Genomic DNA, 22981 nt, shown 5'->3' with positions numbered 1-22981 from the left:
AGGGTTAACTCTTTGAAGCACGATGGTATTAAAAGTGTCCCACCTTTTTAATCCGTGAATATGCACGGTGGGACTATTTGAGTCCCACCCTATAACAACAAACTTAATTGAATTATTATTTTTTTTTTATTTTATGTTATTCCTATATTAATAAAAATAAACCAACTTTGTTCAACTTAATAAGAAAGGAAATTTATGTGCAACAGGAAATGTGGTTGTTATTGGGTGGGACTATTTGAGTCCCATCCAATTCTGCAAATTGTTTAAAATCGATTTTCCTCATCATATGATCATGAATTTCTACCTGGGCTGTCTTTCCGCATTTTGCTAAACAATATATTGGTCTTTGACTTTTACGATTTTTATTTTTAGGCGTTTCGACTTTTTCACTAGTAGTGTTTTGGAATATTACCGGGTCGAGCTCTTAGCATAATTGTGGCCAGAGCTTGCGCCTCATTTTCGGTTTTGATTTCGGCTATTTGCAGTTTTTCCTTTCGACATTGAAGCACAGCTTCCTCCCAAGTGACACGAGCCGAATATAAGACGAATTCCTTATCGTCTACTCTGGTGTCTGCTATCAGGTGTATTTTTTTTCCGAAGGCTCCGTTGTCCTCTAATGATTAAAAAAAACAACACGTATTTTGTTAAGAAATATTTTGCACAGATTTTACTGTTACCCACCAAACACAGTTTCTTAACAATAATATAACCGTTACATATGTCCCTGTAATATATAAAGCAACAAATATGTTACATGGACGTAAAAATTTAAATTATTATTTCCTATACAGCTATGAAACAATGTTATAAAACAAGTAGTGTAACAAATAGGTACCGCATTATGTTATATCAATAATATATAACAGTAATACTGCCAGATTTGTAACAATGTTACGGAACGGTAGTAATTCGATTTTATATGATATCAATGTATGTTTTCAATAATTTTCGTTATACATCTTGCCATTTCAGTGGTATCCTTAGTAGCATAGAATAATTTCTAAATATTTCTTTGTAATCTTTGCTAAATATTACAAGCGACAGATTTTTTAAGATTTCTTGTAGATTTNAAATGTCTGCTAAATATTTACAAAATGTACGATATTCGTTAAATATATGGAAAATATAGGACAAATATTTTGTGTTACTAGGGATGTAACTATTCATGAAACGAGTCATGAGAATGACGCTTGTGAGTCCTCATTTAGAACTCATATCTATAAGACACAATGCCGAACCAAAAAATACTTAAATATAAAACAAAGTTAAGTACATGCAATGTCTCAATGTTCGTACGCATATGTATAGTTAAATTAATCTCACGCATTGTCGATAAACAATTACAGCGTTTTTAGCTCATATTCGAGCCATGAAGTGACAAATTAATTTTTTAAGTGGCAAATTTTTGTTCAAATTTATTGTATAATATGCGTACATATATTGCAGACATTTCATGCAGCAAATGGTCTGCAAGTTGTTTGTAAATCGATTTTCCTCATCATATGGTGATCATAAATTTCTATCTGGATCGTTTAAATTTAACATTGATGACATTTGTAACACGTAACATTTTGCATAGCTTTTTGATGATCATAAATTTCTATCTGGGCCGATTATATTTAACATTTATGACATTTATAAGACGACACTTTTTGCCTACCCTTTTCGCAGATGAATTGCCTCTGCTGAGTGCAATTAAGGGGCACAAAAATCGGCAAGGCGTGATTGTTCCGGTCAATTGTTAGACATTGAGCCTCAGTTGTTGACGAATTCGGATACCACGGGGAATACCTTCCGTATAAATCCTTTTCCAAACTCAAAATTTTCTTATTAGAGACCCAATACCAAATTCCGTTTTCGTCGGCTTGGGCTCCTATCCAAAAGTCCTCGGGCTCTGAAAGAACAATTTTGCAATGCGCAATTTATTTTCATCAAATGAAATATTCTTAGACTTACATAAACTGCTTTTATTCTTTTTCAATATAATTTTTTTTAAATATTCTTGTAAATATTTCTTTAATATTCTTAGACTTACCTAATCGCTTAACATACTGAATATAAATTCTGCGAGAAAGAAGAAATATTTGTAGACTTACCTAAACTGCTGTCGACGATAGTGCGAATCAGGAAATCCGCTTTTTGCTCGGTGTCTATTGTCACAAGCTGTGCTTTGTAACTCAGACAAATCACCTGTGCTTCGTCCCAGGTGACGCGATATCCACATAAAATATATGCTGTATCGTCCAAAACGAAAGATTCGGCGACGGAGTATCCACCCGTAGGAACTAAAAACCGACCAGATAAAAAAAAATATCAGATTTAATTTAAAGAGAGTATCCTCTATTCAATTTAAAAAGAGCATCACAAGTATTAATAAAAATAAATAAGCAACGTCCCCTTGAAACATTATTTTTCTTCTTCCATTAAACAGAAGACGGTCGAGTTATAAGTGTTGAAAATTGACAAAACGAGTCTTCCTTTTTGGAAATTGCATAAAAACCGACCTGATAAAAAATATCACATTTAATTTAAAGAGAGTATTCTCTATTTAACTTATAAAGAGAATCACAAATATTCATAATAATAAAGAACCAACGCCCCCTTGAAACATTATTTTTGTCTCTTCCATTTAACAAAACGCAGTCGATTTATAAGTTTCAAAAATTGACAAAACAAGTCTTCCTTTTTGGAAATTGCATGTCTCGGTCTATTGGGTTGGCAACTAAATGATTGCGTATTTTGTTGATAGAGGGTATTAAAAAATACGCAATCTAAGTGATTGCGGATTTTGCCAATATATCCAGTAATGTTAATATTTACTTGGAAAATTACCGCCGGCTCCGGAATTAGTAAGGAAAAGATGAATTGCAAGAATAAACAACTGCCACATCTCAAGAATTCGTTTGCTCGTAATCGCGAAACTTTTCTCGGAGTTTCTCGTTAAGCTGGTATTATTCTCGAAATATTCGCACTCGGCGGTAAAGGTTTCACTGGAGCCTTGCTCGGTTCCAGTCACAGGCACTAATCAGAAAAGTTGAAAAACAAATCGACGTATTTATGGCTTCTCGGGGAGGAAAAATGCCACTTTGCATCCAGCTCGACGGTGAGCGCAAACGAGACCGCTTTTCTACCTTTCCTGGTTCTTGTGTTCTTGCAAACGATGGGATCATTTTGAGAAACCCTCACAGAGAATATGTAGCCCTGTTAAAGTGAAATGAAAAGTCCCACAAATCAGTTGACTCGAATTAGACACATTTTTAGAGGTAGGAAATGTCAACCCCTAAAATTTGTGAACGGAGAAACTCCGTGCCACCTCCTCGGTTATTCTGTGTTCCTGTTAGAAGTCGAAAATTTAACCCCCTAAAATTTCCGATTTCTAACAGGAACATAGAATAACCGAGGAGGTAGCACGAAACTTTCCCGGGCAAAAATTGGAGGGGTTGGAATTACCGATTTCTAACAGGATCACAGAACAACCGAGGAGGTGGCACGGAGTTTCTTCCGTTCTAAAATTTTAGTGGTTGAAATTTGTGACTTCTAACAGGAACATAGAATAACCGAGGAGGTAGCACGAAACTTTCCCGGGCAAAAATTGGAGGGGTTGGAATTATTGATTTCTAACAGGATCACAGAACAACCGAGAAGGTGGCACGGAGTTTCTTCCGTTATAAAATTTTAGTAGTTGAAATTTGCGACTTCTAACAGGATCATTGAATAACCGAGGAGGTGGTACGGAAGATCCCCTGGCAAAAATTTGAGGGGTTGGAATTACCGATTTCTAACAGGATCACAGAACAACCGAGGAGGTGGCACGGAGTTTCTTCCGTTATAAAATTTTAGTAGTTGAAATTTGCGACTTCTAACAGGATCATTGAATAACCGAGGAGGTGGTACGGAAGATCCCCTGGCAAAAATTTGAGGGGTTGGAATTACCGATTTCTAACAGGATCACAGAACAACCGAGGAGGTGGCACGGAGTTTCATCCGTTCTAAAATTTTAGTAGTTGAAATTTGCGACTTCTAACAGGAACATTGAATAACCGAGGAGGTAGCACGGAAGATCCCCTGGCAAAAATTGGAGGGGTTGGAATTACCGATTTCTAACAGGATAACAGAACAACCGAGGAGGTGGCACGGAGTTTCTCTCGTTCAAAAATTTTACTGGTTGAAATTTGCGACTTCTAACAGGAACATAGAACAACCGAGGAGGTGGCACGGAAACACCTTCCCTCGTCTTATCGCAAATTTTCTAAGTTTTCTCACACCGCAAGAAAATTAACATTAACTTAGATCTACGAGTGATTTTCCAGAATCAGGAATAGACGATTACAGGGTTCGCTAGATAGGCTTGTCTAATTAGTCATACTCATTGTTATTATTCAATAACTTACTTTATTACACTAATTATTTTACAGTTTATTATACAAGCAACGCAAGTTCATACATTTTCGAGGTCATTTAAATGAATATTAACAAATTATCCAGTCTTGTCATCAGCTTGAGATCTCAAAGAGTATCCGGCTCGATGTAAAATCCAAGACAAGGATTCCCTCTGCTACTCTCTGGAAATTCCTTGAAAACATCATAGGGGACGAAATCTGAATTTATTTCTCCTATGCGCCGCGATACGGTAAAGTTCCACAATCGAGCGCTGATAAGTTGGGACAGAGATGAGCAGCTTGCTTTTGTACGAATTTTGTAGTTACGGTAACAAATATCTGGTTGGGAGCAGAGATGAATTGGATCCCTGAGTTGGGACGCCATTGGAGGTAAGTAGCTGCCTGCATTCTCCACTGAGGGCAGCACAGAATGCGATCGCGCGAACCTGCCCATGAGCAATTTCCCATCTCATCTCTGTCAATACGTATACGAACGTCGGTAACGTAGGTATATAAAAGAATCTTTTTTACCAACGTCGATCAAATTTCTCGACGTGTTTCCCCGTAAACTTCCTCAAAGGACTCCACGCTGCTCCGCGTCATGTGGCGCTGACGTCGCTTCCGGTTGGTGAAGCCACGAACGGAAATGAGAAGGCAATCGTAGGCAATCCTTGATCTCCTTCGATCTCCTCGTAGATGCGTGATGGCTGATTTTGCGAAAGCCCAGCTTCTTAAGTACGGTTGGAAAGAAGGTACGAAATCGAGAAATTCGATGTGAAAGAATTGGAGGAAACTCCGATAAAGGGCGGGGTCAGATTCTCCGGGCTTTTCAGAGCGGTAGTTCGCCCCTCTCGAAGATGCGCCACGCCTAACCTCAATCTTTTGTTACGTGGTTATCTTTTTTTGTGAGTTTTCCCAAGAAAGAATAAAAAGAACATTCTGAGCTGAATTTCACATTTCATATTTCATCGTGCGCTAGACTATCGGAATTATGGGAATGCCATTCATAAGTAAAAATTGTTATATTTAATGATATTAGCTGCACGAGTGCATCGTTGTATCTGACGAAGTTGACTACGATGAATCTGCGGGTTTTTATGTGACATTAACTGTAATTGCGCGTAAAAACTTGTACGCGCATTTCATGTTAGTGACATCGATGACAGTGGTTAATTTACAGTGATACCGGCTTTTATATATTATGTGCAGGTTCAGTTCGCTTGTGTTAGAACGTTGACCAATCGACCCGTTATGGAGACTGAAACGTTGATGAACAATTATGTGTAAAAATTAATGTCTGGGAGTTAACAATAAAAAGAAAGTGTTCTGTTGCTTTACATTTAGTTTAAGTTCCTGTCCTATGAATCTTTAATTCTTCGATAAATAGGGAAGCACCCAGGTATTAAAAAAAAATCAATTTTTCTTTAACGTTCGTATTGATTCAATGAAAATAATTATTATAAGTAGCTATTGTGTGTCGTAAATGAAACCTCGACTCTTGTATTATTTCCTTCGTTTGGTCAATGACATTTATATGTTATTTCTTTAATTTGTACAGGCCAGGGACTTGGTAAAAATGAAAATGGCATCACGCAAGCATTGAAGCCGAGATTGAAATTTGATACCACGGGCATGGGTCATGATCCGGGTAAAGAGTTTTCTTGCAACTGGTGGGAATCCATGTACAATAAGGCACTGAATAACGTCTCGGTAAATAGCAACGTCGATGGAATTTCCGTCGCATCGGTCAAAGATACTTCAGTTGATATTATGAGCAAGCCAGGATTAACGAGTGGCAAAAAGGATGGGAAATATGCTAGTTTTTTGAGAGCCTCCGTATTACAAGATGGTCGTCTCTTTCCAGAAAGTGCGTCTGGTGAAGCCACGAATGAGGAAATTGAAAATAAAACACCATTTTCAAATCTTACAGACGAGAAACTTTTTAAAATATGTGGCGGCAGGACTGCACATAAAGGAGCCAGGTTCCAGTTAACGATGAAAGGGAAGCTAAGAAGAATAGCGCTGCAGGACAAGGAATTATTGGACAGTATGATGCCTAATACGTCGAAGCAAGTGTCTTATCAAGACACGTCTGGTCGAGTAAGTCTTACAAATGGACTTTCGAACCAGAATGACATTCCAGACTCTCTTGAAACGGATGATAATGCCAATGCAATATCACCTGCATTGCCCATGATACGACACGTTAATATCAAGCCATCAAAAAATGCAATAAAAAAGCAGAGGAAATCTATAAATGACTTATCAAATCGATTGATCGCTACATGCAAAATTGAGGAGGGATCTGAAGAGCCATCACCTTATACTACCGAATTTACCTATAAGAAATTAGAAAAAATTGATAGAAAGCAAAGTAAAGCTGATAAGAAAACTGAAAATGCTGACGATGATAAATCAGCTGAGGGAAAACAGCTACTAAATGAATTTAATGAATTGCAAAAGAAGAAAAAACGTGTTCCTTTTAGTTGGTCGTCCGTTTCGGAAGATGTTTTGAACGGTGACCTCGAAAATGACACGCAAGATGACTTTCAAGTTATGACCCGAAGAAAGAGGAAAAGGCATGCAAAGAAGAAGCATCAGGATGCAGATGTAGGTACAGATAAACCTGAAAACACCCCAACCTTGATTCAAGACGCACCAGTGAAAAAGAAATTGAAACATGCGAAAAGGAGGAAAGGAAATGACGACACTTTGGCCAAGATGTTAAATTGTGTTAACATATCAAATGAACTATCAGTGAATGCAAAGAGCAATAAAGAAGGAGCTTTAGATAAGGAAGATTGGTCTACAAAGCGAAAGGCTAAAAATAAGAAAAATAAGAAAAAAAATTCAAAGTCATTGAGACAAGTAACAAAACCTGTTATAGACAATTTGGCCAATAAATTCAAGGCTTTCTATTTCAAACCCAGCAACGAAGTTATGACAAAGTCTAGTATAGGCCATCTGATGAAAAACTTGATGGCGGTGAATCTCACTGAAAATGTGACCGAGTCGAAAAAGAAGTGCAAAAAACGGAGAGGATCTTGTAAGAAGAAGAAACAGAAGAATAAGGGGAGCTTGACCGAGAAAAAGATAGACGGGTAATATTTTGTTGCCGTATGTTTTTGAACGTGCACTCCGGACATTACTGTTGCAAGTGCATGGGAACGCTAACACTGCGGGTAAGCTCTAGATTATATATCGTATAAGGCGTATTAATAAGAACGGTTTGCCTAGCTTGTTATAATAATACCGATAAGGATGAACCAGTTTATTTCGATATTCCTTATTGATGTTTTCTATTAATGAAAGCGTAAAGTGGCAGTTATATTGCAATACCTGATAAACTATAGCAAATAAGCTAGGCCCAGCATTTAATCAGAATACGTGGTTTATAAATTTTGTTATCGCACTTCTACAATCGATTTTCTCTAGCCAATTAATAATGCGTTAATTAATTGAGATAACCAAAATCGTGGATTCCAGAAAGAACTTTTTTTTTCTTTTCTTTCATAATTTTTTTTCCATTTAGTAAATATATATATATATTTTTTTCGTTAATAAAATGTACTGACCCAAAACTTTATTACGTTTTAGGGTCATCATGGTTCTAAACTATTAATGAACTGTAGCCTATGTATTAATGCATCTTTAGGTATACACTTTGTAATTGGTCCAGGCAGACCAATCGACTGATCAAACGAATGTCCCCCAAAAGCTATATTGTACATAAAAAGCCCTCATAATATGAAACACATTGCGTTAGAAACTGCTAGACCTTGTTTCGCAAGGATTGAAATAACAACTAATGCTTTATTTTCTACTGTATAAACGGCAAATAAAGAAGGAACCTTATACAAAATGAGCCTATCGTGCTGCCTCGTTGTCTTCATAGACACCTCTTCTTTTTTTATTAATTTAAGTACAAGTATTCCAATCGATTTATTCGTATGGTACAAGAGTACATACTCGACCAAATACATACACAACTCCATGGGCGTTTAGCGCATGTCTCTTAGGATGGTTAAAAATAAATAAATATATATATATATGTACATATACATAAATTTTCACGCCGAGATTCTTGACACAAGTAGCAAAAATTTCACGTCTTTATGCGGTTCATAATAAGCGCGTTTACGCCGCGCCGATACATTCATCGAATGACAGTGTCCTAATATGATATAATCCGAGCCGCCCATCCTGTTCGCCATAAATATAGCACCAAATTCAATAACAATCGCCCTTCCACCATTTGCATTAATGAGCACTCATCCTAACTGCCTTGACCTTGATTAAGGTCATATGAAATAGTCATTCTATACATATCAAGACGTGAAAGTATTTATGACATTTTTCTGGGTGCACGGAATCATTTGAAACGTTAACACGTGATTATGGAGGCCCTAAGGAAGAACGCGATGTTCGTGAAATTTAATTTTTCAAAAAAAGAAATACCTTTATTTAGCCTAGACCAGAACCAAAATCACAATTTTTTTGTGAAAAATTAAAAATATCATGAGTATCGCGTTCTTTCTTAGAGCCTCCATAATCTCGGAATGAAGTTTGAAATGATTCATGGTGTACCCAATTTGGCGAAAAGTTTTATTAATATTTCTGAATTTTTGTTATGTATATATGATACTTTCATATCACCTTAAGGATCCGCGCGTTCAATTGCGCTACAATTAATGCTCTTTCATTTCGACTTGTACCTATTAANAAAAAAAAAAAAAAACTTTAGCCTAGACCAGAACGAAAATCACACTTTTTGGTGAAAAATGAAATTTCACGAGCATCGCGTTCTTCCTTAGGGTCTCTATAATCACGCGTTACAGTTTGATATTATTCGGTGCCCCCAGTTTGGAGAAAAATTTCATAATTATTTTGACGTTTTATATATACATAGAATGACCCTTTCGTATCACCTTAATGGCAGGGTGAAAATATCCATTTTTCTGATGGGTACAAAAAAAAAAACGAGACAACATTTAAATCGTTGTACATAAACTGTGTTTCAACTTTAAACCCCTTTTCCAATTAATACTTTTTTTCATGCTCTGTCCCTATTTTGCACACATGTTGAATGAATATGTGGCTATGGAGATACTCATCGACAACAATCTAGCAGCAATATTACTCCAGATGTCAGTTGTCTATTTTAATATTCCTCTGACAATTTTTCCGTACTTTGATGAAATGATTGAATTGTACTTGAAATTAATAAAAATGGTCATTTTCGAGCAGCAACTCATCGTGATCTTTCTTCCGAAGGCGGAATACTCTGGAGTGATCGGTCTGTCTGAAAATTGACAACAAACGAGGATGTGCACTAAAGTACGGTTTTTTGCAATATACCATAACATTTTTCTTTTGTAAAATGATAAATAATTGTATCAACATGTTCCCGAAAGCATGGTTAATAACAACCTTAAGCTGTATTTAAATGTTTAATCTTTCTTTTCTGTACCTATTTGAAAAACAGGTTGTTTTAACACTGTCAATAGGTACGAGCCCCTTTAAGGTGAAGTGAAACACGTCGAGGAACTTGATCGACATTGGTAAAGAAGACTTTTCTAAATACCTACGTTGCCGACGTTTGTTTTTATATTGACAGTTGAGCCGAATTATATTGAGTATTGTACTAAATGGCATACTCTATCTGTGGTTTTTGTACAATAATTATAAAGAAATCGAAAGAAAACTCCAGAAATCCCCTGGATTCAAGGCTTTCTGAGATCTTAATTGACTGCAGAGGGACCCCCTGCGCCATCTGTGATTTTCATGTCAACTAAATTTTTACTCCGAGGCCTCATATTCCCATCGTTTTAGCATAGCAGCCCAAAAGACACTTTTCTCGCCTTTATCCCGTTCAAATGCGAATTTCTCGATTACCAGAGTGTTCTAAATGGTCGTACAATTGTCCTTACCCTTTCGTTTCCCATATTACAGCCTTCAATAATTGGATATCGATCGAAATATGAGAGCTCGACGCCATTTTTGTTCCGGCCAGAGCTAAGTTAACAAATTTCTTTTCGAAAATCCAAATTCTTAAAGTGTCAGGATAATTCCTAGATGCTCAGGAGTCATGTGTCTACGTTTCGGACATTTATCTCCAATATTTATATCATCATATCCAATAGCCTTAAAAGAAAAGTGTCTTATTTGAATCGACTGATTTGAGAGGGGTTTCACTTCATCTTAACGGTCGATCCAGAAGACGACTAGCCATGGGATGTATTTTAATAGAAATACAATTTTGTAGCGACGCCATGATACATAATTACCGAGTAAAAGTAGACTTTCTAAGGCCACTAGGGTTCCTCGTGGAGTCTTTTTATTAATAATACTAAAGTCTGACGGACTGCCGTACCAACTAATTAAATTACGCCTGCCTCTTTCGCGCTTTCAGATCTACCTCGAGACATCCCTCGGAGATTCTTAAAATCGGGGCAAGAACATTCTCGAGAATCTTCTATCCTGTCTAGGGGAAGAAAGCGCCTCGTTAAATTCACCTTACCGATTAGTTTCGTTGATACGATGCATACAAATTTTTCCGAGACAAACATTTCACTCAACCCAGAGTTTCGGCCATCGTTCGCGAGGCCAATTTGTAACGAGTCCATTGACGGTGTAAAAAGCGACTTCGAACTAACGGCCTTCACCATAGGGATGTTCGATTCCGATTAGATTTTTAGAATCGATTCTTTACTATTCAATTTTCTTGAGAATCGATTCTTTACCCTCAGAATCGGGAAACCGATTCTTTTTGACTGAAACAGTAGAGGGGAGAAATTCGTTTCGCTCATTGGTTGCTGTTTGTCGCCACGACAATATTGGGTGCATTCAGAGGAGACAACTGTTGAGTGATCGGTTAGCGCGTGATCGTGCGCGTGATCGCATAAATTGTCACTAATGCATATCCGTATCGTAGATGTAAGGGGTAATAAATCCATATTCAGCTCTTTAAGGTGATATAAAAGAGTCAGCCTGTATGTATCTAAGAGGTCCCCGAATTGGGGATACCGATTCGTTTCAAATTCTACCACGGGAATATGGAGGCCCCAAAGTAGGTCCTAAAATTCCTGAAATTTCATGTTTCATCAAAAATTTATTTATTTATCATGGATTTAAAACCAACATGGCGTGGTCCAGGCATGTTTTCGATGTTTTACGCTTCTTGGAGGCTTAGAATCGAAAGTGAAGAGTTTCAGGACCTAGCTCGGACAATTTATAACACTGCAGTAATGGAATATTACACAGTCAGATTGGAAAATGTGGGAAATACTTTCACCAAAGATTGCAAGAGAATGCCGGCTTGTCTCGGGGCCAACGCGTGTTTCTGAAGCAAAAATTTAGTTGCAGCTAACCGTCACAGATGGCGTAGTTGGTCCTAAACAGTCGTTAGAATAATGAATTCATGGAATTTCAACAGTTTTACGCCGATCTCTTTATCATTAATTTACCGAAATAACACATGGAACGCTTCAGTTCGTATAATTATCAACGTAAACTGTAAAATACTTCAACGTAAATATAAATGTCGGTAACGGGACGCGTCAATTGATGTTACTACTTTAGTATTCAAAACGACATTACCACCAAAAAGGGTATAGACGAATAATGTTTTATCGACGTCGATTAAATTTCTCAGCCGTTTTCATATCACCTTAAGATTGTTTCCCTCTACGATGCAGATATTAACGCGCGCTTCGGAATATTCTCAACCACGTTGCCGGCGATCAATCATCGGCGAATTGAATTATCATCGGGCTTAAATAAGACTCGCATGTAATCCTAAAAAACGCGCTTGACGTTATGAGAAAAAATTTGTTCCTATCTAACGCCTGTGATGTATCTCACATATTTCGACGATATTACATGTTACCAGCTAGGCTGCATCCTGTATATCATATACACGTCGCGCTAAATTATATGTATATATATATACAATTAATAGGACACGATCCACTATTTTTTATATAATCGGCCAAAAGTGTCGAATAACAGGTAAACCCCTGGCCTTCCGTTCACTCTATTATCACTCCCTAATTTCGCAGGAGCGGGCCATTTAATTTTGTTCGTTCAACCGATCGAAAGAAATCGAGATCGGGAATTAAAATAATAAAATATGTACAATTGTTAGGATACGACCTAATAGATCATTCCAAAAGTTCCGTCATTTTTCTAGGTGTACTTTGAAGTAACGTCCCAAGCGGAGGACTGGATGTTAATCGATAATGTAACATCGATAATCGGTAAGTCAGTCGGTCAGTGATGTAAGTGAAGCCAATTAAACGGCAAAAAAGTTAGCCAAAAAACGATACAACTTTTGGAACAACCCGATACCATATATGTGCCCATAATTATGAAAATGGTCTAAGTCATATATTTTTTGTTTCGAAATTACATTGAATTAATTTCGTTTGAAATAATATGGCGTGAAATAACTGATAAACTCATTTTTTTTTTTTAATTTTGACTTAGACCACTTTCATAATTATGGGCACATATAATCGGCCAAAAGTCTCAAATGACGAGCAAACCCGTGACTATTTGTCTGCAAGTTAATCCGCTACGGGGAAATTTTGCAAATTGCAGGCCAATTGATTCCAATCATCTAATTAACACATTCACGACTTTTGAAATTTTTTCCGTTTCAAATATTGAGTACCTACGAAAATAATGAAACTCTGAAACTGGTTGCCGCAAACTAGTATCGTGTATCGTTACGGACGTGATTCACGTCAGCGGCAATCAGGAATAGAATTTAAAATGACGTGAATTCACGTCAGCGGCAATCAGGAATAAAATTTAAAATGACGTGAATTCACGTCAGCGGCAATCAGGAATAGAATTTAAAATGACGTGAATTCACGTCAGCGGCAACCAGGGATAGAACTTGAGAAGACGTGAATTCACGTCAGCGGTCGCGAATGTGTTAATAGAAACTAAGATCTGCTTAAAACGTCGTCGGCCTTAAGCGGCATTTCTATTTACACAAATCCTATCCCTTAGGCTTTCACTTCCCGTCTCTATTATCGTCATTTACTGGCTGTTCGAAAGTTTTGGCCGGTACGAACGGTATAAAGTAGTTTCGGCTGCCTTACGGTTACTTATACATGATCGGTAAACGTGATTACAGGTAAGAGGAATTACAGGGTGGCACGCGAATATGTATCCGACCGGATAGAAAACGCCGCGGAATCTTTCCTCTACGTCGATGCATACAATAATCTTTATACACTTCCCTATATTGGAATGATAGCGAACGACCTTCCTCGAAAACCCCCCTGGCTCCTTATAAAAATATAATGGCACCCCTGGGACTTGAATGACAAACACTGAAGGTGCGCTCGTTAAAGTGACGACTAAAAAAATATTCACATCTCTGGTGAGAGATTCGCTCGACGGTGGCCTTAAGAAATTGCATTAAATTACGCCTTCAGATCACGACAATGGCCTGACGGCGTCGATTACATGCCAACCGAACAATATTGTAATTAGTCCTCTCCTTCGAATCGGCTATTTCGTCTGCTGCATTTGATTTTGACAATTAACAAAATCCGTGCCACGTGGGTCACCGGTGGAACGTCCATTCGGGCCATTCGTTAATCTGCTCACAATGAGAATGACAATCATTAAGGTGAAGTGAAACACATCTAGGAACTTGATATCGACGTCGATAAAGATTTTTCTAAACCCCTACGTTGCCGACGTTCGTTTTTATATTGACAGCTGGGTCGAATTATATTGGGTATTGTACCAAATGGCATACTCCACCTGTCGTTTTCGTACAATAATTATAATGAAATCGAAGTAAAACTTCAGAAATCCCCTGGATTCATGCTTTCTGGGGCCCTAAGTGACTGCAGGGAGACCCCCTGCGCCATTTGTGATTTGCAGGTCAACTAACTTTTCACTCCGAGACCTCGTATTGCCATCATTTTAGCTTAGAAGCGCATAAAACACTTTTCTTGCCTTTATCCCGTTCAAATGCAAGTTTCTCGATTACCAGAGTGTTTTAAATTGTCGTAAAATCGTCCTGACCCTTTCGTATCTCATATCAGAGTCTTCGATAATTGTATATTGATCGAAATATGAGAGCTCGACGCCATTTTGGTTTTAGTCTGGGTTAAGTTAAGAAATTATTTTGAAAAATCACAATTTTGAATGTATCAGGACAATTCTTAGATGATCACGAGTCATATGTCAAAGTTTCGAACAGTTTGGTCCAATACCCTTAAAAAAAAGTGTTGTATTCGAATCGACTGATTTGAGGGGGGTTTCACTTCACCTTAAATACTTCCGGATATCATGTCGGTATACAATTGTGAGTATGTCGCAATATCTGTATCGGCGATCTACGCAAAACAAATGATATAAAACCGGCTTGGCACGGAACGTCTTAAAAGTTTTCTCGCGCGTTTAGATCTTTTAACACGTGGCAAAGCTGCCTTAGAAAAAAAAATAGGACAAGACACGACATAAAATATAATCGAGCTACCGAAGAGGGACGAACGTAACTGCCCTTTTAAAACGTTTACATATAAAGATTTTCCTCTTCACAGGGAATGCCGGAAATGTGCCGAATTAAAATGTTAACCATTACCGTGTACACGTCACCGTTCACGTGACATTACAAGTCGTGTACAAAACAGCGGCGGCTACAATCGATCCTACAATTAACTACAACCGATAATGATTAACTGTTAATCGATCTCTAGTTTTCCCCTTTGGCGAGAGAGAACGGAATTCTACCTAAAAAGGAACACTCTTACGAGACAGTCGCACGCCTGGCGATCCTTAACACATTCGCGACCGCTGACGTGAATTCACGTCTTTTGAAGTTCTATTACTGGTTGCCGCTGACGTGAATTCACGTCATTTCAAATTCTATTCCTGGTTGCCGCTGACGTGAATTCACGTCATTTCAAATTCTATTCCTGATTGCCGCTGACGTGAATCACGTCCATAACGATACACGATACAAGTTTGCGGCAACCAGTTTCAGAATTTCATTATTTTCGCCGGTACTCAGTATTTGAAACGGAAAAAATTTGCCGGTCGCGAATGTATTAATACTCAATTGAGCTTGATTATGCAGACACTTTTTTCGTTATCAACTAAGCGACACGTCCAGAGTATATACCGCGTTTGACGATAACTTAAGAGATTAATCGGAACGGCATTTTCCTTAAATCTTACGATTAAACTGTAGTCAAAACTAGCAACGGCGTTTCGACAAATCCCACCGAATTGATTCGACTGTCTTCCTCTTGTTAGCGAGTCTCAAATTATGAATTGACGCTCAAAGAAGGTATTTAATTGACGATGAACCTTACAGGCTACGCTACTCATCGCACGGTAAAAAACATGGATTCGCATTATCCCCCGGGAGAAACGTTCGCAGCCATTTTCCGCGAAAATGCTTCGGTAACTTAAGTCTTACGCTGAAAGCCCGAAGATCCGAATCAGTTTCCTTACGCCGCATCTTAAGGCGAAGTGAAACACGTCGAGGAACTTGATATCGACGTCGATAAAGATTTTTCTAAATACCTATATTGCCGACGTTCGTTTTTATATTAATAGCTGTGTCGAATTATATTGGGTATTGTACCAAATGGCATACTCCACCTGTGGTTTTCGTACAATAATTATAAAGAAATCGAAGTGAAACTCCAGAAATCCTCTGGATTCATGCTTTCTAGGGCCCTAATTGACTGCAGAGGGACCCTCTGCGCCATCTGTGATTTCCAAGTCAATTAAATTTCCACACCGAGACCTCATACAGAGAATTCAGAAGTCTCCATAGAAGCCCAGAAGGATACGGACGTTCGATTCTCGATAAATAGTATGTTAGCCAACGGATGGCGGCGCTGTAAGCATCTCTCCATCTCTCTTCATATTATGGCGATATATAGCGAATTGTATTCCTTCTCTATCTTACACCCAATACTCGCCTTTCTATATGCGTCTCTCTTCCTCCCGTATGTGAGATATCGTTGGCTAACACATTCGATCTCTCTTTTACGCCCATTTCTGGTTTGTTAGCCAACTTTTAGAACATCAAGCGCTAACATAGGATCTGGGCTTCTATGGGACTTCTGAATTATTTGCCTCATATTACCATCGTTTTAGCATAGAAGCGCGTAAAACACATTTTTTGCCTTTATCTAGTTCAAATGAGAATTTATAGATTACCAGAGTGTTCTAAATTGTCGTAAAATTGTCCTGACTCTTTTGTATCTCATAGAGCCTTCAATAATTAGATATCGATCAAAATACGAGAGTTCGACGCCATTTTTTAGAACATTTTAAAGAATTATTTTGAAAAATCCAAATTTTGAATGTGTCAGGACAATTCTTAGATGATCACGCGTCACGTTTCAAAGTTTCGGACAGTTTGGTGCAATATCCTTAAAAAAAAGTGTTGTATTCGAATCGACTGATTTGAAGGAGGTTTCACTTCACCTTAAAGTATTCGCGATGACACACTTAAACTCACTAAAAGATCACACCTTTGGCCGTTAAATATTGCTCAGATCTAAGGAACTGAATGCAATTCATCCGGCATTGTACAATTATCCGCTTACCACTGCATACATGTGTACGTGATGTATATCTATATATCTATATATACGTTGCATAAAAATGTGTACATAACATGTACGATATGTACAATATCGTGCAATACGTACATGTTAATACAGTTTCCCAAATATATATGCACGATAACAAAAATGTCCAATATTCACATTTATGCAGACTTATAGCCTTGATTGAACTGAAATATCCCTACTAACTTGAACAAAATGTATTCAATTGAAATCGCAAGAAAAACGGGAAATTACCTTAACGGTCAAAGGCATAATTCTGAGATTCGAAGAAATGTTAAGACGTTCGATCGAAGAGATTATTTCGGCCCGAGACCCTGACCTATTCCCTACAGCATGGAACCATCTTGTAAAGGCTGAGGTTATCGATAATATTAACAATACCCTTCGACGACGATCGGTAGAGAAAAAGAATACCGATAAGTGTCTCCATAGACTATCCGTCTCTCTCAACGATCGCAGGAGATTCTTACACCCCGGAGAGAATACTTTAGTAATAATACGCAGATCTTTAAATCACCCTTCCCCGCCGAAAACCATTTTCTCGGCTTTTACATCCTTTTTATCTATGCATCGTTTTACGATTTCGCCATATTGCTGCCCCGGCCCGAACAAGTATTACGACTCGTAGCTGCCGACGTTTCGTTAAAAGGACGGCCTACTAAATTCGACAACCGACTTAGAAGAGAAAAAATGTAAAAAATAATTAAATATACGATACATTAATTAACACGCGATGAGAATTTTCTCCTCTATAAATTTCATTGTGAATCCTCTCCAAGCAATTTGTATGGCTATAACGTCGCCTTATCGCAAAAACAAGAACAAAAAAAACAAAGTTGGATATTCCTTAAGAGTCCGTGTTTTCTGTTTTCCGTCCGTCATGGTCGTAGATCGTTATCGATTTCGAAGTTACTTGGCCGTTTCCAAAGGAATCGGCATCGGGCTCCGGCATCCCCAGGTCAGCCGGAAGCTGACCAACATTTTGACAATGTTTTGACAAACGCGCGTGCGCCGCACGTTTCAGGGCAAAACGTGTGAAAATCGTTGGAGACGACCAAAGCTCGTCCTGCGAGTTTCTCGTCGTCTTATTGCTTTTCGGTCTACCAAGCGCGTATTGAACCATCCTTAAAACTGACCTTACGAGTACCTTATCAACTACCCCTGCGTTTCCGTTGCCACGCGTTTGCGCAATGCACGTGGAACACTTTTCCGATGATAACTGGACGTTGGTCGGAGTTCCAAAGTCAGAGATTCGTAGAGGAAGATTACCGTTTCCCTTTGTTAAATAAAGAGCTGATGATTCCGAGCCTAAATGCACCTGTTGACGTTTCGCCGCCTGACAACGTAGTATCCGACGTTCCTTCCATTCCTGGTCAGAGCGACAGGTTTCTTATCAGCGGTATGGGCGACACAAGATATGTTCGAGTCGTTCAGTTTGCTCCACATTGAGTACATGTTGGACAGGCTGACCTTATGAGCCGTTATGACGTCGCGAAATATGCAGGGCTCTAATTTACGAGGAACGTAGCTGAATCCGGGGTGATTGACTGGTTTCAGTCTGGCACGTCTTGCACACACTCCGGTTATGTAGACGTCCTCTAGATGCAACAACGGAGTCGCTAGAGCTGCTTGATATAATTTCTCAGCAACGTCGATGCTCATTACGTAGCCTGTTCCTGACAAGTAATTGGGATACATCTTCTCGGAGTACATGTACTTCGGAGTGTACCTGAAGCATGCGAGAGAAAAATGTTAGGTGTCATTATTTAAATGACCTGGTCACATCGGAGATCATGCTGAGACAAAAGCTAAATTTCAGTACAAAACATGTAACGATACATGCCTACCATAGATTTACTTTCCTTAAGGTGGTATGAAAAGGTCATTCTATACATCAAAATGTGAAGATATTGATAAAACTTTTCGCCAAATAGGGTACACTGAATAATTTGAAAAATTAACAAGTGATTATGTAAGCCCTAAAGAAGATTTTGTGAAACATGACATTTCACGAGCATCGCGTTCTTACTTAGGGCCAGCCATAATCGCGTGATGAAGTTTCAAATGATTCGGTGCACCCAGTTTGGAGAAAGGTTTTATAAATACTTTCACGTTTTATATATATATAGAATGACCCTTTCATATCACCTTAAGGTCAGCCTGTATATATCTGAGAAGTGAAATCGTTGGTAAAAGTATTCTCCGAATTGGGGCTACCGATTCGTTTCAAATATTACCACGTGAATATGGAGGCTTCAAAGTAAGTCCAGCAATTCCTGAAATTTCGTTTTTCATCAAAAATTTATTCATTTATCATGGATTTAAAACCAACATGGCGTGGTCCAGGCATGTTTTCGATGTTTTACGCTTCTTGGAGGCTTAGAATCGAAAATGAAGAGTTTCAGGACCTAGCGCGAACAATTTAGAATATCGTAGAAGTGGAATATTACAGAGTCAAATGGGAAAATATGGAAAATACTTCTATTATCGATTACAAGCTGACTTGTCCCGTTGCTACCACGTGTTTTTAGAGCAAAAAATTAGTTGCAGCTAAATGTCACAGATGGCGACGTTGATCGTAAACAGTCGTTAGAATAATGAATTCGCGGGATTTCGACAGTTTTACATCGATCTCTTCGTCATGACTTTACCGAAATGGCATATGGAATGCTTCAGTTCATATGATTATCACCCTAACTGTAAAAGACCAACATAAATATGAATGTCGATAACGTGACGCGCCAGCTTATGTTACCACTTGATATTCAAAACGTTACTTTACCACCCAAAAGGGTATAGATGAATTTTAATCTATCGACATTGATTAAATTTCTCAGCGCCTTTCATATCACCTTAAACAGTGACAACCGTATTGTGGAGTAGATTATTCAACTCACCATTTATTTTTGGGATCCAATATGGGCTTGGCGTTGCAGATGAGAGAGCCGAGTAATGTGTTAGTAGTGTAAGGCCTCGCCTTCAAAGTGCGCATCAGCGTATTGACATTGACAAACATGTCATCATCTGTCTTCATGAGATACTTGCTTCCCTTGCAGTTTGATGTGACCCACTTCAGTATCATAACAGACTTCAGTGTAAGATTATTGTACGTGTCATGGAACTGTTCTTGGATTATGTCACTATTTTCAACACTCTCCTCCATTATTGCATTCTAAGAAAGACCAAAAGCATAATCAACACGCAACATCGTTAAGAAAATAAATTTAAAAAGTCCTTATTTACAAACTCATTAATTTACCGTCATACTAAATATCGTTACCCTATATGTACAAGATGGTATAAACGAGCATTATTCACGAAAATAACTACATTAGTTTAATTTATTTTAATTAATACATACTATTTTATTTATACCATTACGTGCCAGTTGCATAGCTTGAAAAGTTACTGCTAGTTACAATTATGTTAAACTTTTGCTATTGCTTTAAACGATTTGCAATGAATAAAAAAGAGTAAAGTGTATTACGGCCTGTACAAAGAGTAACTGTTGCAACTAAGATATAATGTATACCATACTGCATATCGAATACCATTCTATAGTAAAAATGTATCCTTACATCAAGTGTCTCGTTGTCGGTTTGACCCACAAGGAAGGCTATACTAACGGTGGAATTGTACAAGCTGTCCAAATTGTTTTTATTGGCCCAAGTGTTTCTAATGGCATCTCTTGCCTTACGGTTTGCCACTGCTGAGCAGATCACTATTAGTAGGAACGGTGGCGGCATACAAATGTTAACAGGGTTGAGAATTGTTGTGGTGTTCTCTGGATGGATGTACACGGAAAGATCTCGCGAGGTATTATAGGTCCAACCAGGTAATTGAGCTGAAACTAAATTATTCCAATGAAAAATAAAATGAACTCTCTCTGCTTACATTGAAAAGGTAACCCCAACATATGAATGGAAGAAATTGTTAACAAACCTATGCAAATGGTTTTCCTTCTTATTGAGAGTGTAAAGGAAGTATAGAAAATAAGTTCTGAAGTGACTCTAATCGTTTTTGACACGTAAACTTATTAAATTATCTCTTAAAGGATTCATATCCCACAAGCTAGTCTATATTTCTAAAATGCATTTGGTGCGAGAAAAAATCAGCTAAGATTAGATCAATTCTAATTGACTAAGAAGCAGATCAATTCTGCATGTCTAGGCCAATATATTTATTGTTTTTCAATTGCTATTTAGTATGCTAGATTGCAGTGCCGAATACCTATATAGTGAAGCAATGTAGATCAAGCGATGGTGCTGCATTTTTCTCGCTGGGCTTAATATTTACAAATCCTAAATGCAACGATCACAAAATAATGCAATAAAAAGGATACCAGAGTAAAACTTGGGAAACACTAGGGATAAGTAATTAAGTAATTGTAATTTCAAAAAATGCTTTAATCATTTTGATACTCCATTTTCATTGTAAATGATCTTATGTTTCATAATATTTTTCACTACTGCTTTGTGATCAAAAATTGGAAAAGCTAACGATAGAATTTGAAATTAAAGCATTTTTCAATGCTTCTTTTTTAATCGATTGAGGCAATCACCCGCAAGAGTGATAGGAATTCAAAGAATATATAATTATCTATTCTATTAAAGCAATGGTGGAAACGAAGCTTCCCAATGTTGACCTCTTTTGAACTGGTTTGAATATTTACAAGATAGTTGAATGAACTGAAAATACATGCCATAAAGCTAGAGTCAAGCCGTGTTAGTAAATGCATACCTATGGAGGCTACGAAGTGCGAGCCAACCAGAGACCCAGCAGAATCTGGGGAAGGTATCTCACCTAAACCTAGTAGTGGACCTTGCGCCGAATGATAAGCTGGTACATACAGTAGGCCTAAAGCTGCAAGGATTATAAAACCTAGTGCCATTCTCTTGACAAATGACATCTTCCCCTTGCCATTTGCACTAGAGTTCGTGCTGCTGCCAGGTGGCAGTTCCATCGGCAACAGTCGTACTCTATCCATCTGCAAAGGAATATGTAAACTGTAATGGATTTAAACATAGCATATTTACTATCTTCTTATTAATCTAAATTATTTTCTAAACACTAGTGCTATTATAGCTTAAGACAAAATCAGCATATTTCTATTAAATTACACACAAACAAATAAGGGAAATACAAGATATTAGTGAATTAAATGCTGATATGATCCACCGCATTGAACCATTCATACAAGAATGTTTACTAGTGTTAGTGTTATCTGAATAAATGTTACTAACACGTCATAAATTAGTAACGGGATCTGTGAAATTGAAAACCACCTCCATACAAAAAAACTTATCGGAATAGTGACATTAAGTATTTATGGCGTTGGGTTAATGTTCGCAGTCTCCTTACTATCGATTGCATAGTCTAGCGTATTGAGGGTCATGTTTTACGAGACAGATAAAGCTTTAATAATTTTGACATAGAAATTCAGCCATTCCATCGACAATACGACCGAGTGTTTGAATTATTAATGACGTCATTACGCAACGTAGGTTTGCCACGCACTTTCCTCACATAAATTATCGATAATTATCTCAAATATCGAATAAAAAGGAATATTCTCAAACAACGGACGGACGAAAACGTTCACTGATGTTCCGGAACGTTTCTTGACATCTGAAGTGTCGATCGGAGCAACTCCGAACGACGAGTCCAAAGTAAGGTTACCTTCGTCTAGTGAAAACGTAGTCACACTGTAGTTGCTGGCTCTCCATTTAATTTCCTTGACGTGTTGCTTGTTCAGGTGTTCCTCCGTAGCCTCGCATTATACCATCAGTTCTTCGGTTCGGAAAAACTGACGAACGAAGAAGCCGCTCCTCGGCTCCCTCGCACACGTCACACCTGCGTTCTCAATTTCGCCATATTGGATTTCCATGAGGTCACGTGGCGCGGTCACGTGACTACGTATACTTATCATTGATAAGCAATTATTGAAGTTATTCAAAAATAACGACGTAGCTCCACTTTCAT

The 22981-nt window shown here is 38.0% G+C and overlaps 2 protein-coding genes and 1 long non-coding RNA gene across 7 annotated transcripts; 1 reads left to right on the top strand and 2 right to left on the bottom strand.

Annotated features, from left to right (window-relative positions):
• Window positions 1-447: 447 nt before the first annotated feature.
• On the bottom strand, window positions 448-2200 carry LOC105702808. Its single transcript, XR_001104319.1, has 3 exons — window positions 2097-2200; window positions 1661-1894; window positions 448-613 (listed from the first exon to the last, which is right to left on the bottom strand). It is a non-coding gene; the product is annotated as an uncharacterized LOC105702808 (long non-coding RNA).
• A 2845-nt stretch (window positions 2201-5045) lies between these two features.
• Window positions 5046-8813, top strand: LOC105702811 (G patch domain-containing protein 4). Of its 3 annotated transcripts, none has more exons than XM_012430670.1 (3): window positions 5046-5131; window positions 5589-5778; window positions 5938-8033. In XM_012430670.1, exon 3 carries the CDS (start codon window positions 6012-6014, stop codon window positions 7482-7484), a length of 1473 nt encoding a protein of 490 aa, XP_012286093.1. In that variant the 5' UTR covers window positions 5046-5131; window positions 5589-5778; window positions 5938-6011; the 3' UTR covers window positions 7485-8033. The 3 variants fall into 3 exon arrangements, 2 of the variants coding, with proteins under 2 accessions (XP_012286093.1, XP_012286092.1); XR_001104321.1 differs by lacking the exon at window positions 5589-5778 and having other exon boundaries at window positions 5051-5131; window positions 5938-7561; window positions 7977-8813; XM_012430669.1 differs by lacking the exon at window positions 5589-5778 and having other exon boundaries at window positions 5051-5131.
• A 7975-nt stretch (window positions 8814-16788) lies between these two features.
• Window positions 16789-22862, bottom strand: LOC105702812 (beta-1,3-galactosyltransferase 1). Of its 3 annotated transcripts, none has more exons than XM_012430671.1 (6): window positions 22679-22862; window positions 21740-21986; window positions 20578-20849; window positions 19897-20171; window positions 18470-18728; window positions 16789-18368 (listed from the first exon to the last, which is right to left on the bottom strand). In XM_012430671.1, exons 2-6 carry the CDS (start codon window positions 21984-21986, stop codon window positions 17847-17849), a joined length of 1575 nt encoding a protein of 524 aa, XP_012286094.1. In that variant the 5' UTR covers window positions 22679-22862; the 3' UTR covers window positions 16789-17846. The 3 variants fall into 3 exon arrangements, with proteins under 3 accessions (XP_012286094.1, XP_012286095.1, XP_012286097.1); XM_012430672.1 differs by having other exon boundaries at window positions 21803-21986; XM_012430674.1 differs by having other exon boundaries at window positions 18204-18728.
• Window positions 22863-22981: the final 119 nt, after the last annotated feature.

The sequence above is a fragment of the Orussus abietinus genome, unplaced genomic scaffold (assembly GCF_000612105.2).
Source record: "Orussus abietinus isolate OABI.00-Male unplaced genomic scaffold, Oabi_2.0 scaffold580, whole genome shotgun sequence".
In the NCBI taxonomy this organism is placed as follows: Eukaryota; Metazoa; Arthropoda; class Insecta; order Hymenoptera; family Orussidae; genus Orussus; species Orussus abietinus.
The sequence above is the reverse complement of the archived record's forward strand: the minus strand, read 5'-3'. Positions and strand labels throughout refer to the sequence as shown.

Excerpts from the sequence above, each read along its gene's own strand:
- LOC105702811 (XM_012430669.1), top strand. The coding sequence starts at position 5,083 with ATGGCTGATTTTGCGAAAGCCCAGCTTCTTAAGTACGGTTGGAAAGAA. Across the intron at positions 5,132-5,937 it reads TAAGTACGGTTGGAAAGAAG|GCCAGGGACTTGGTAAAAAT; the intron begins GTACGAAATCGA and ends TAATTTGTACAG.
- LOC105702812 (XM_012430671.1), bottom strand. The coding sequence starts at position 21,986 with ATGGATAGAGTACGACTGTTGCCGATGGAACTGCCACCTGGCAGCAGC. Across the intron at positions 18,729-19,896 it reads TTGGATCCCAAAAATAAATG|GTACACTCCGAAGTACATGT; the intron begins GTGAGTTGAATA and ends CGCATGCTTCAG. Across the intron at positions 18,369-18,469 it reads ACGTCATAACGGCTCATAAG|GAATGGAAGGAACGTCGGAT; the intron begins GTCAGCCTGTCC and ends CGCTCTGACCAG.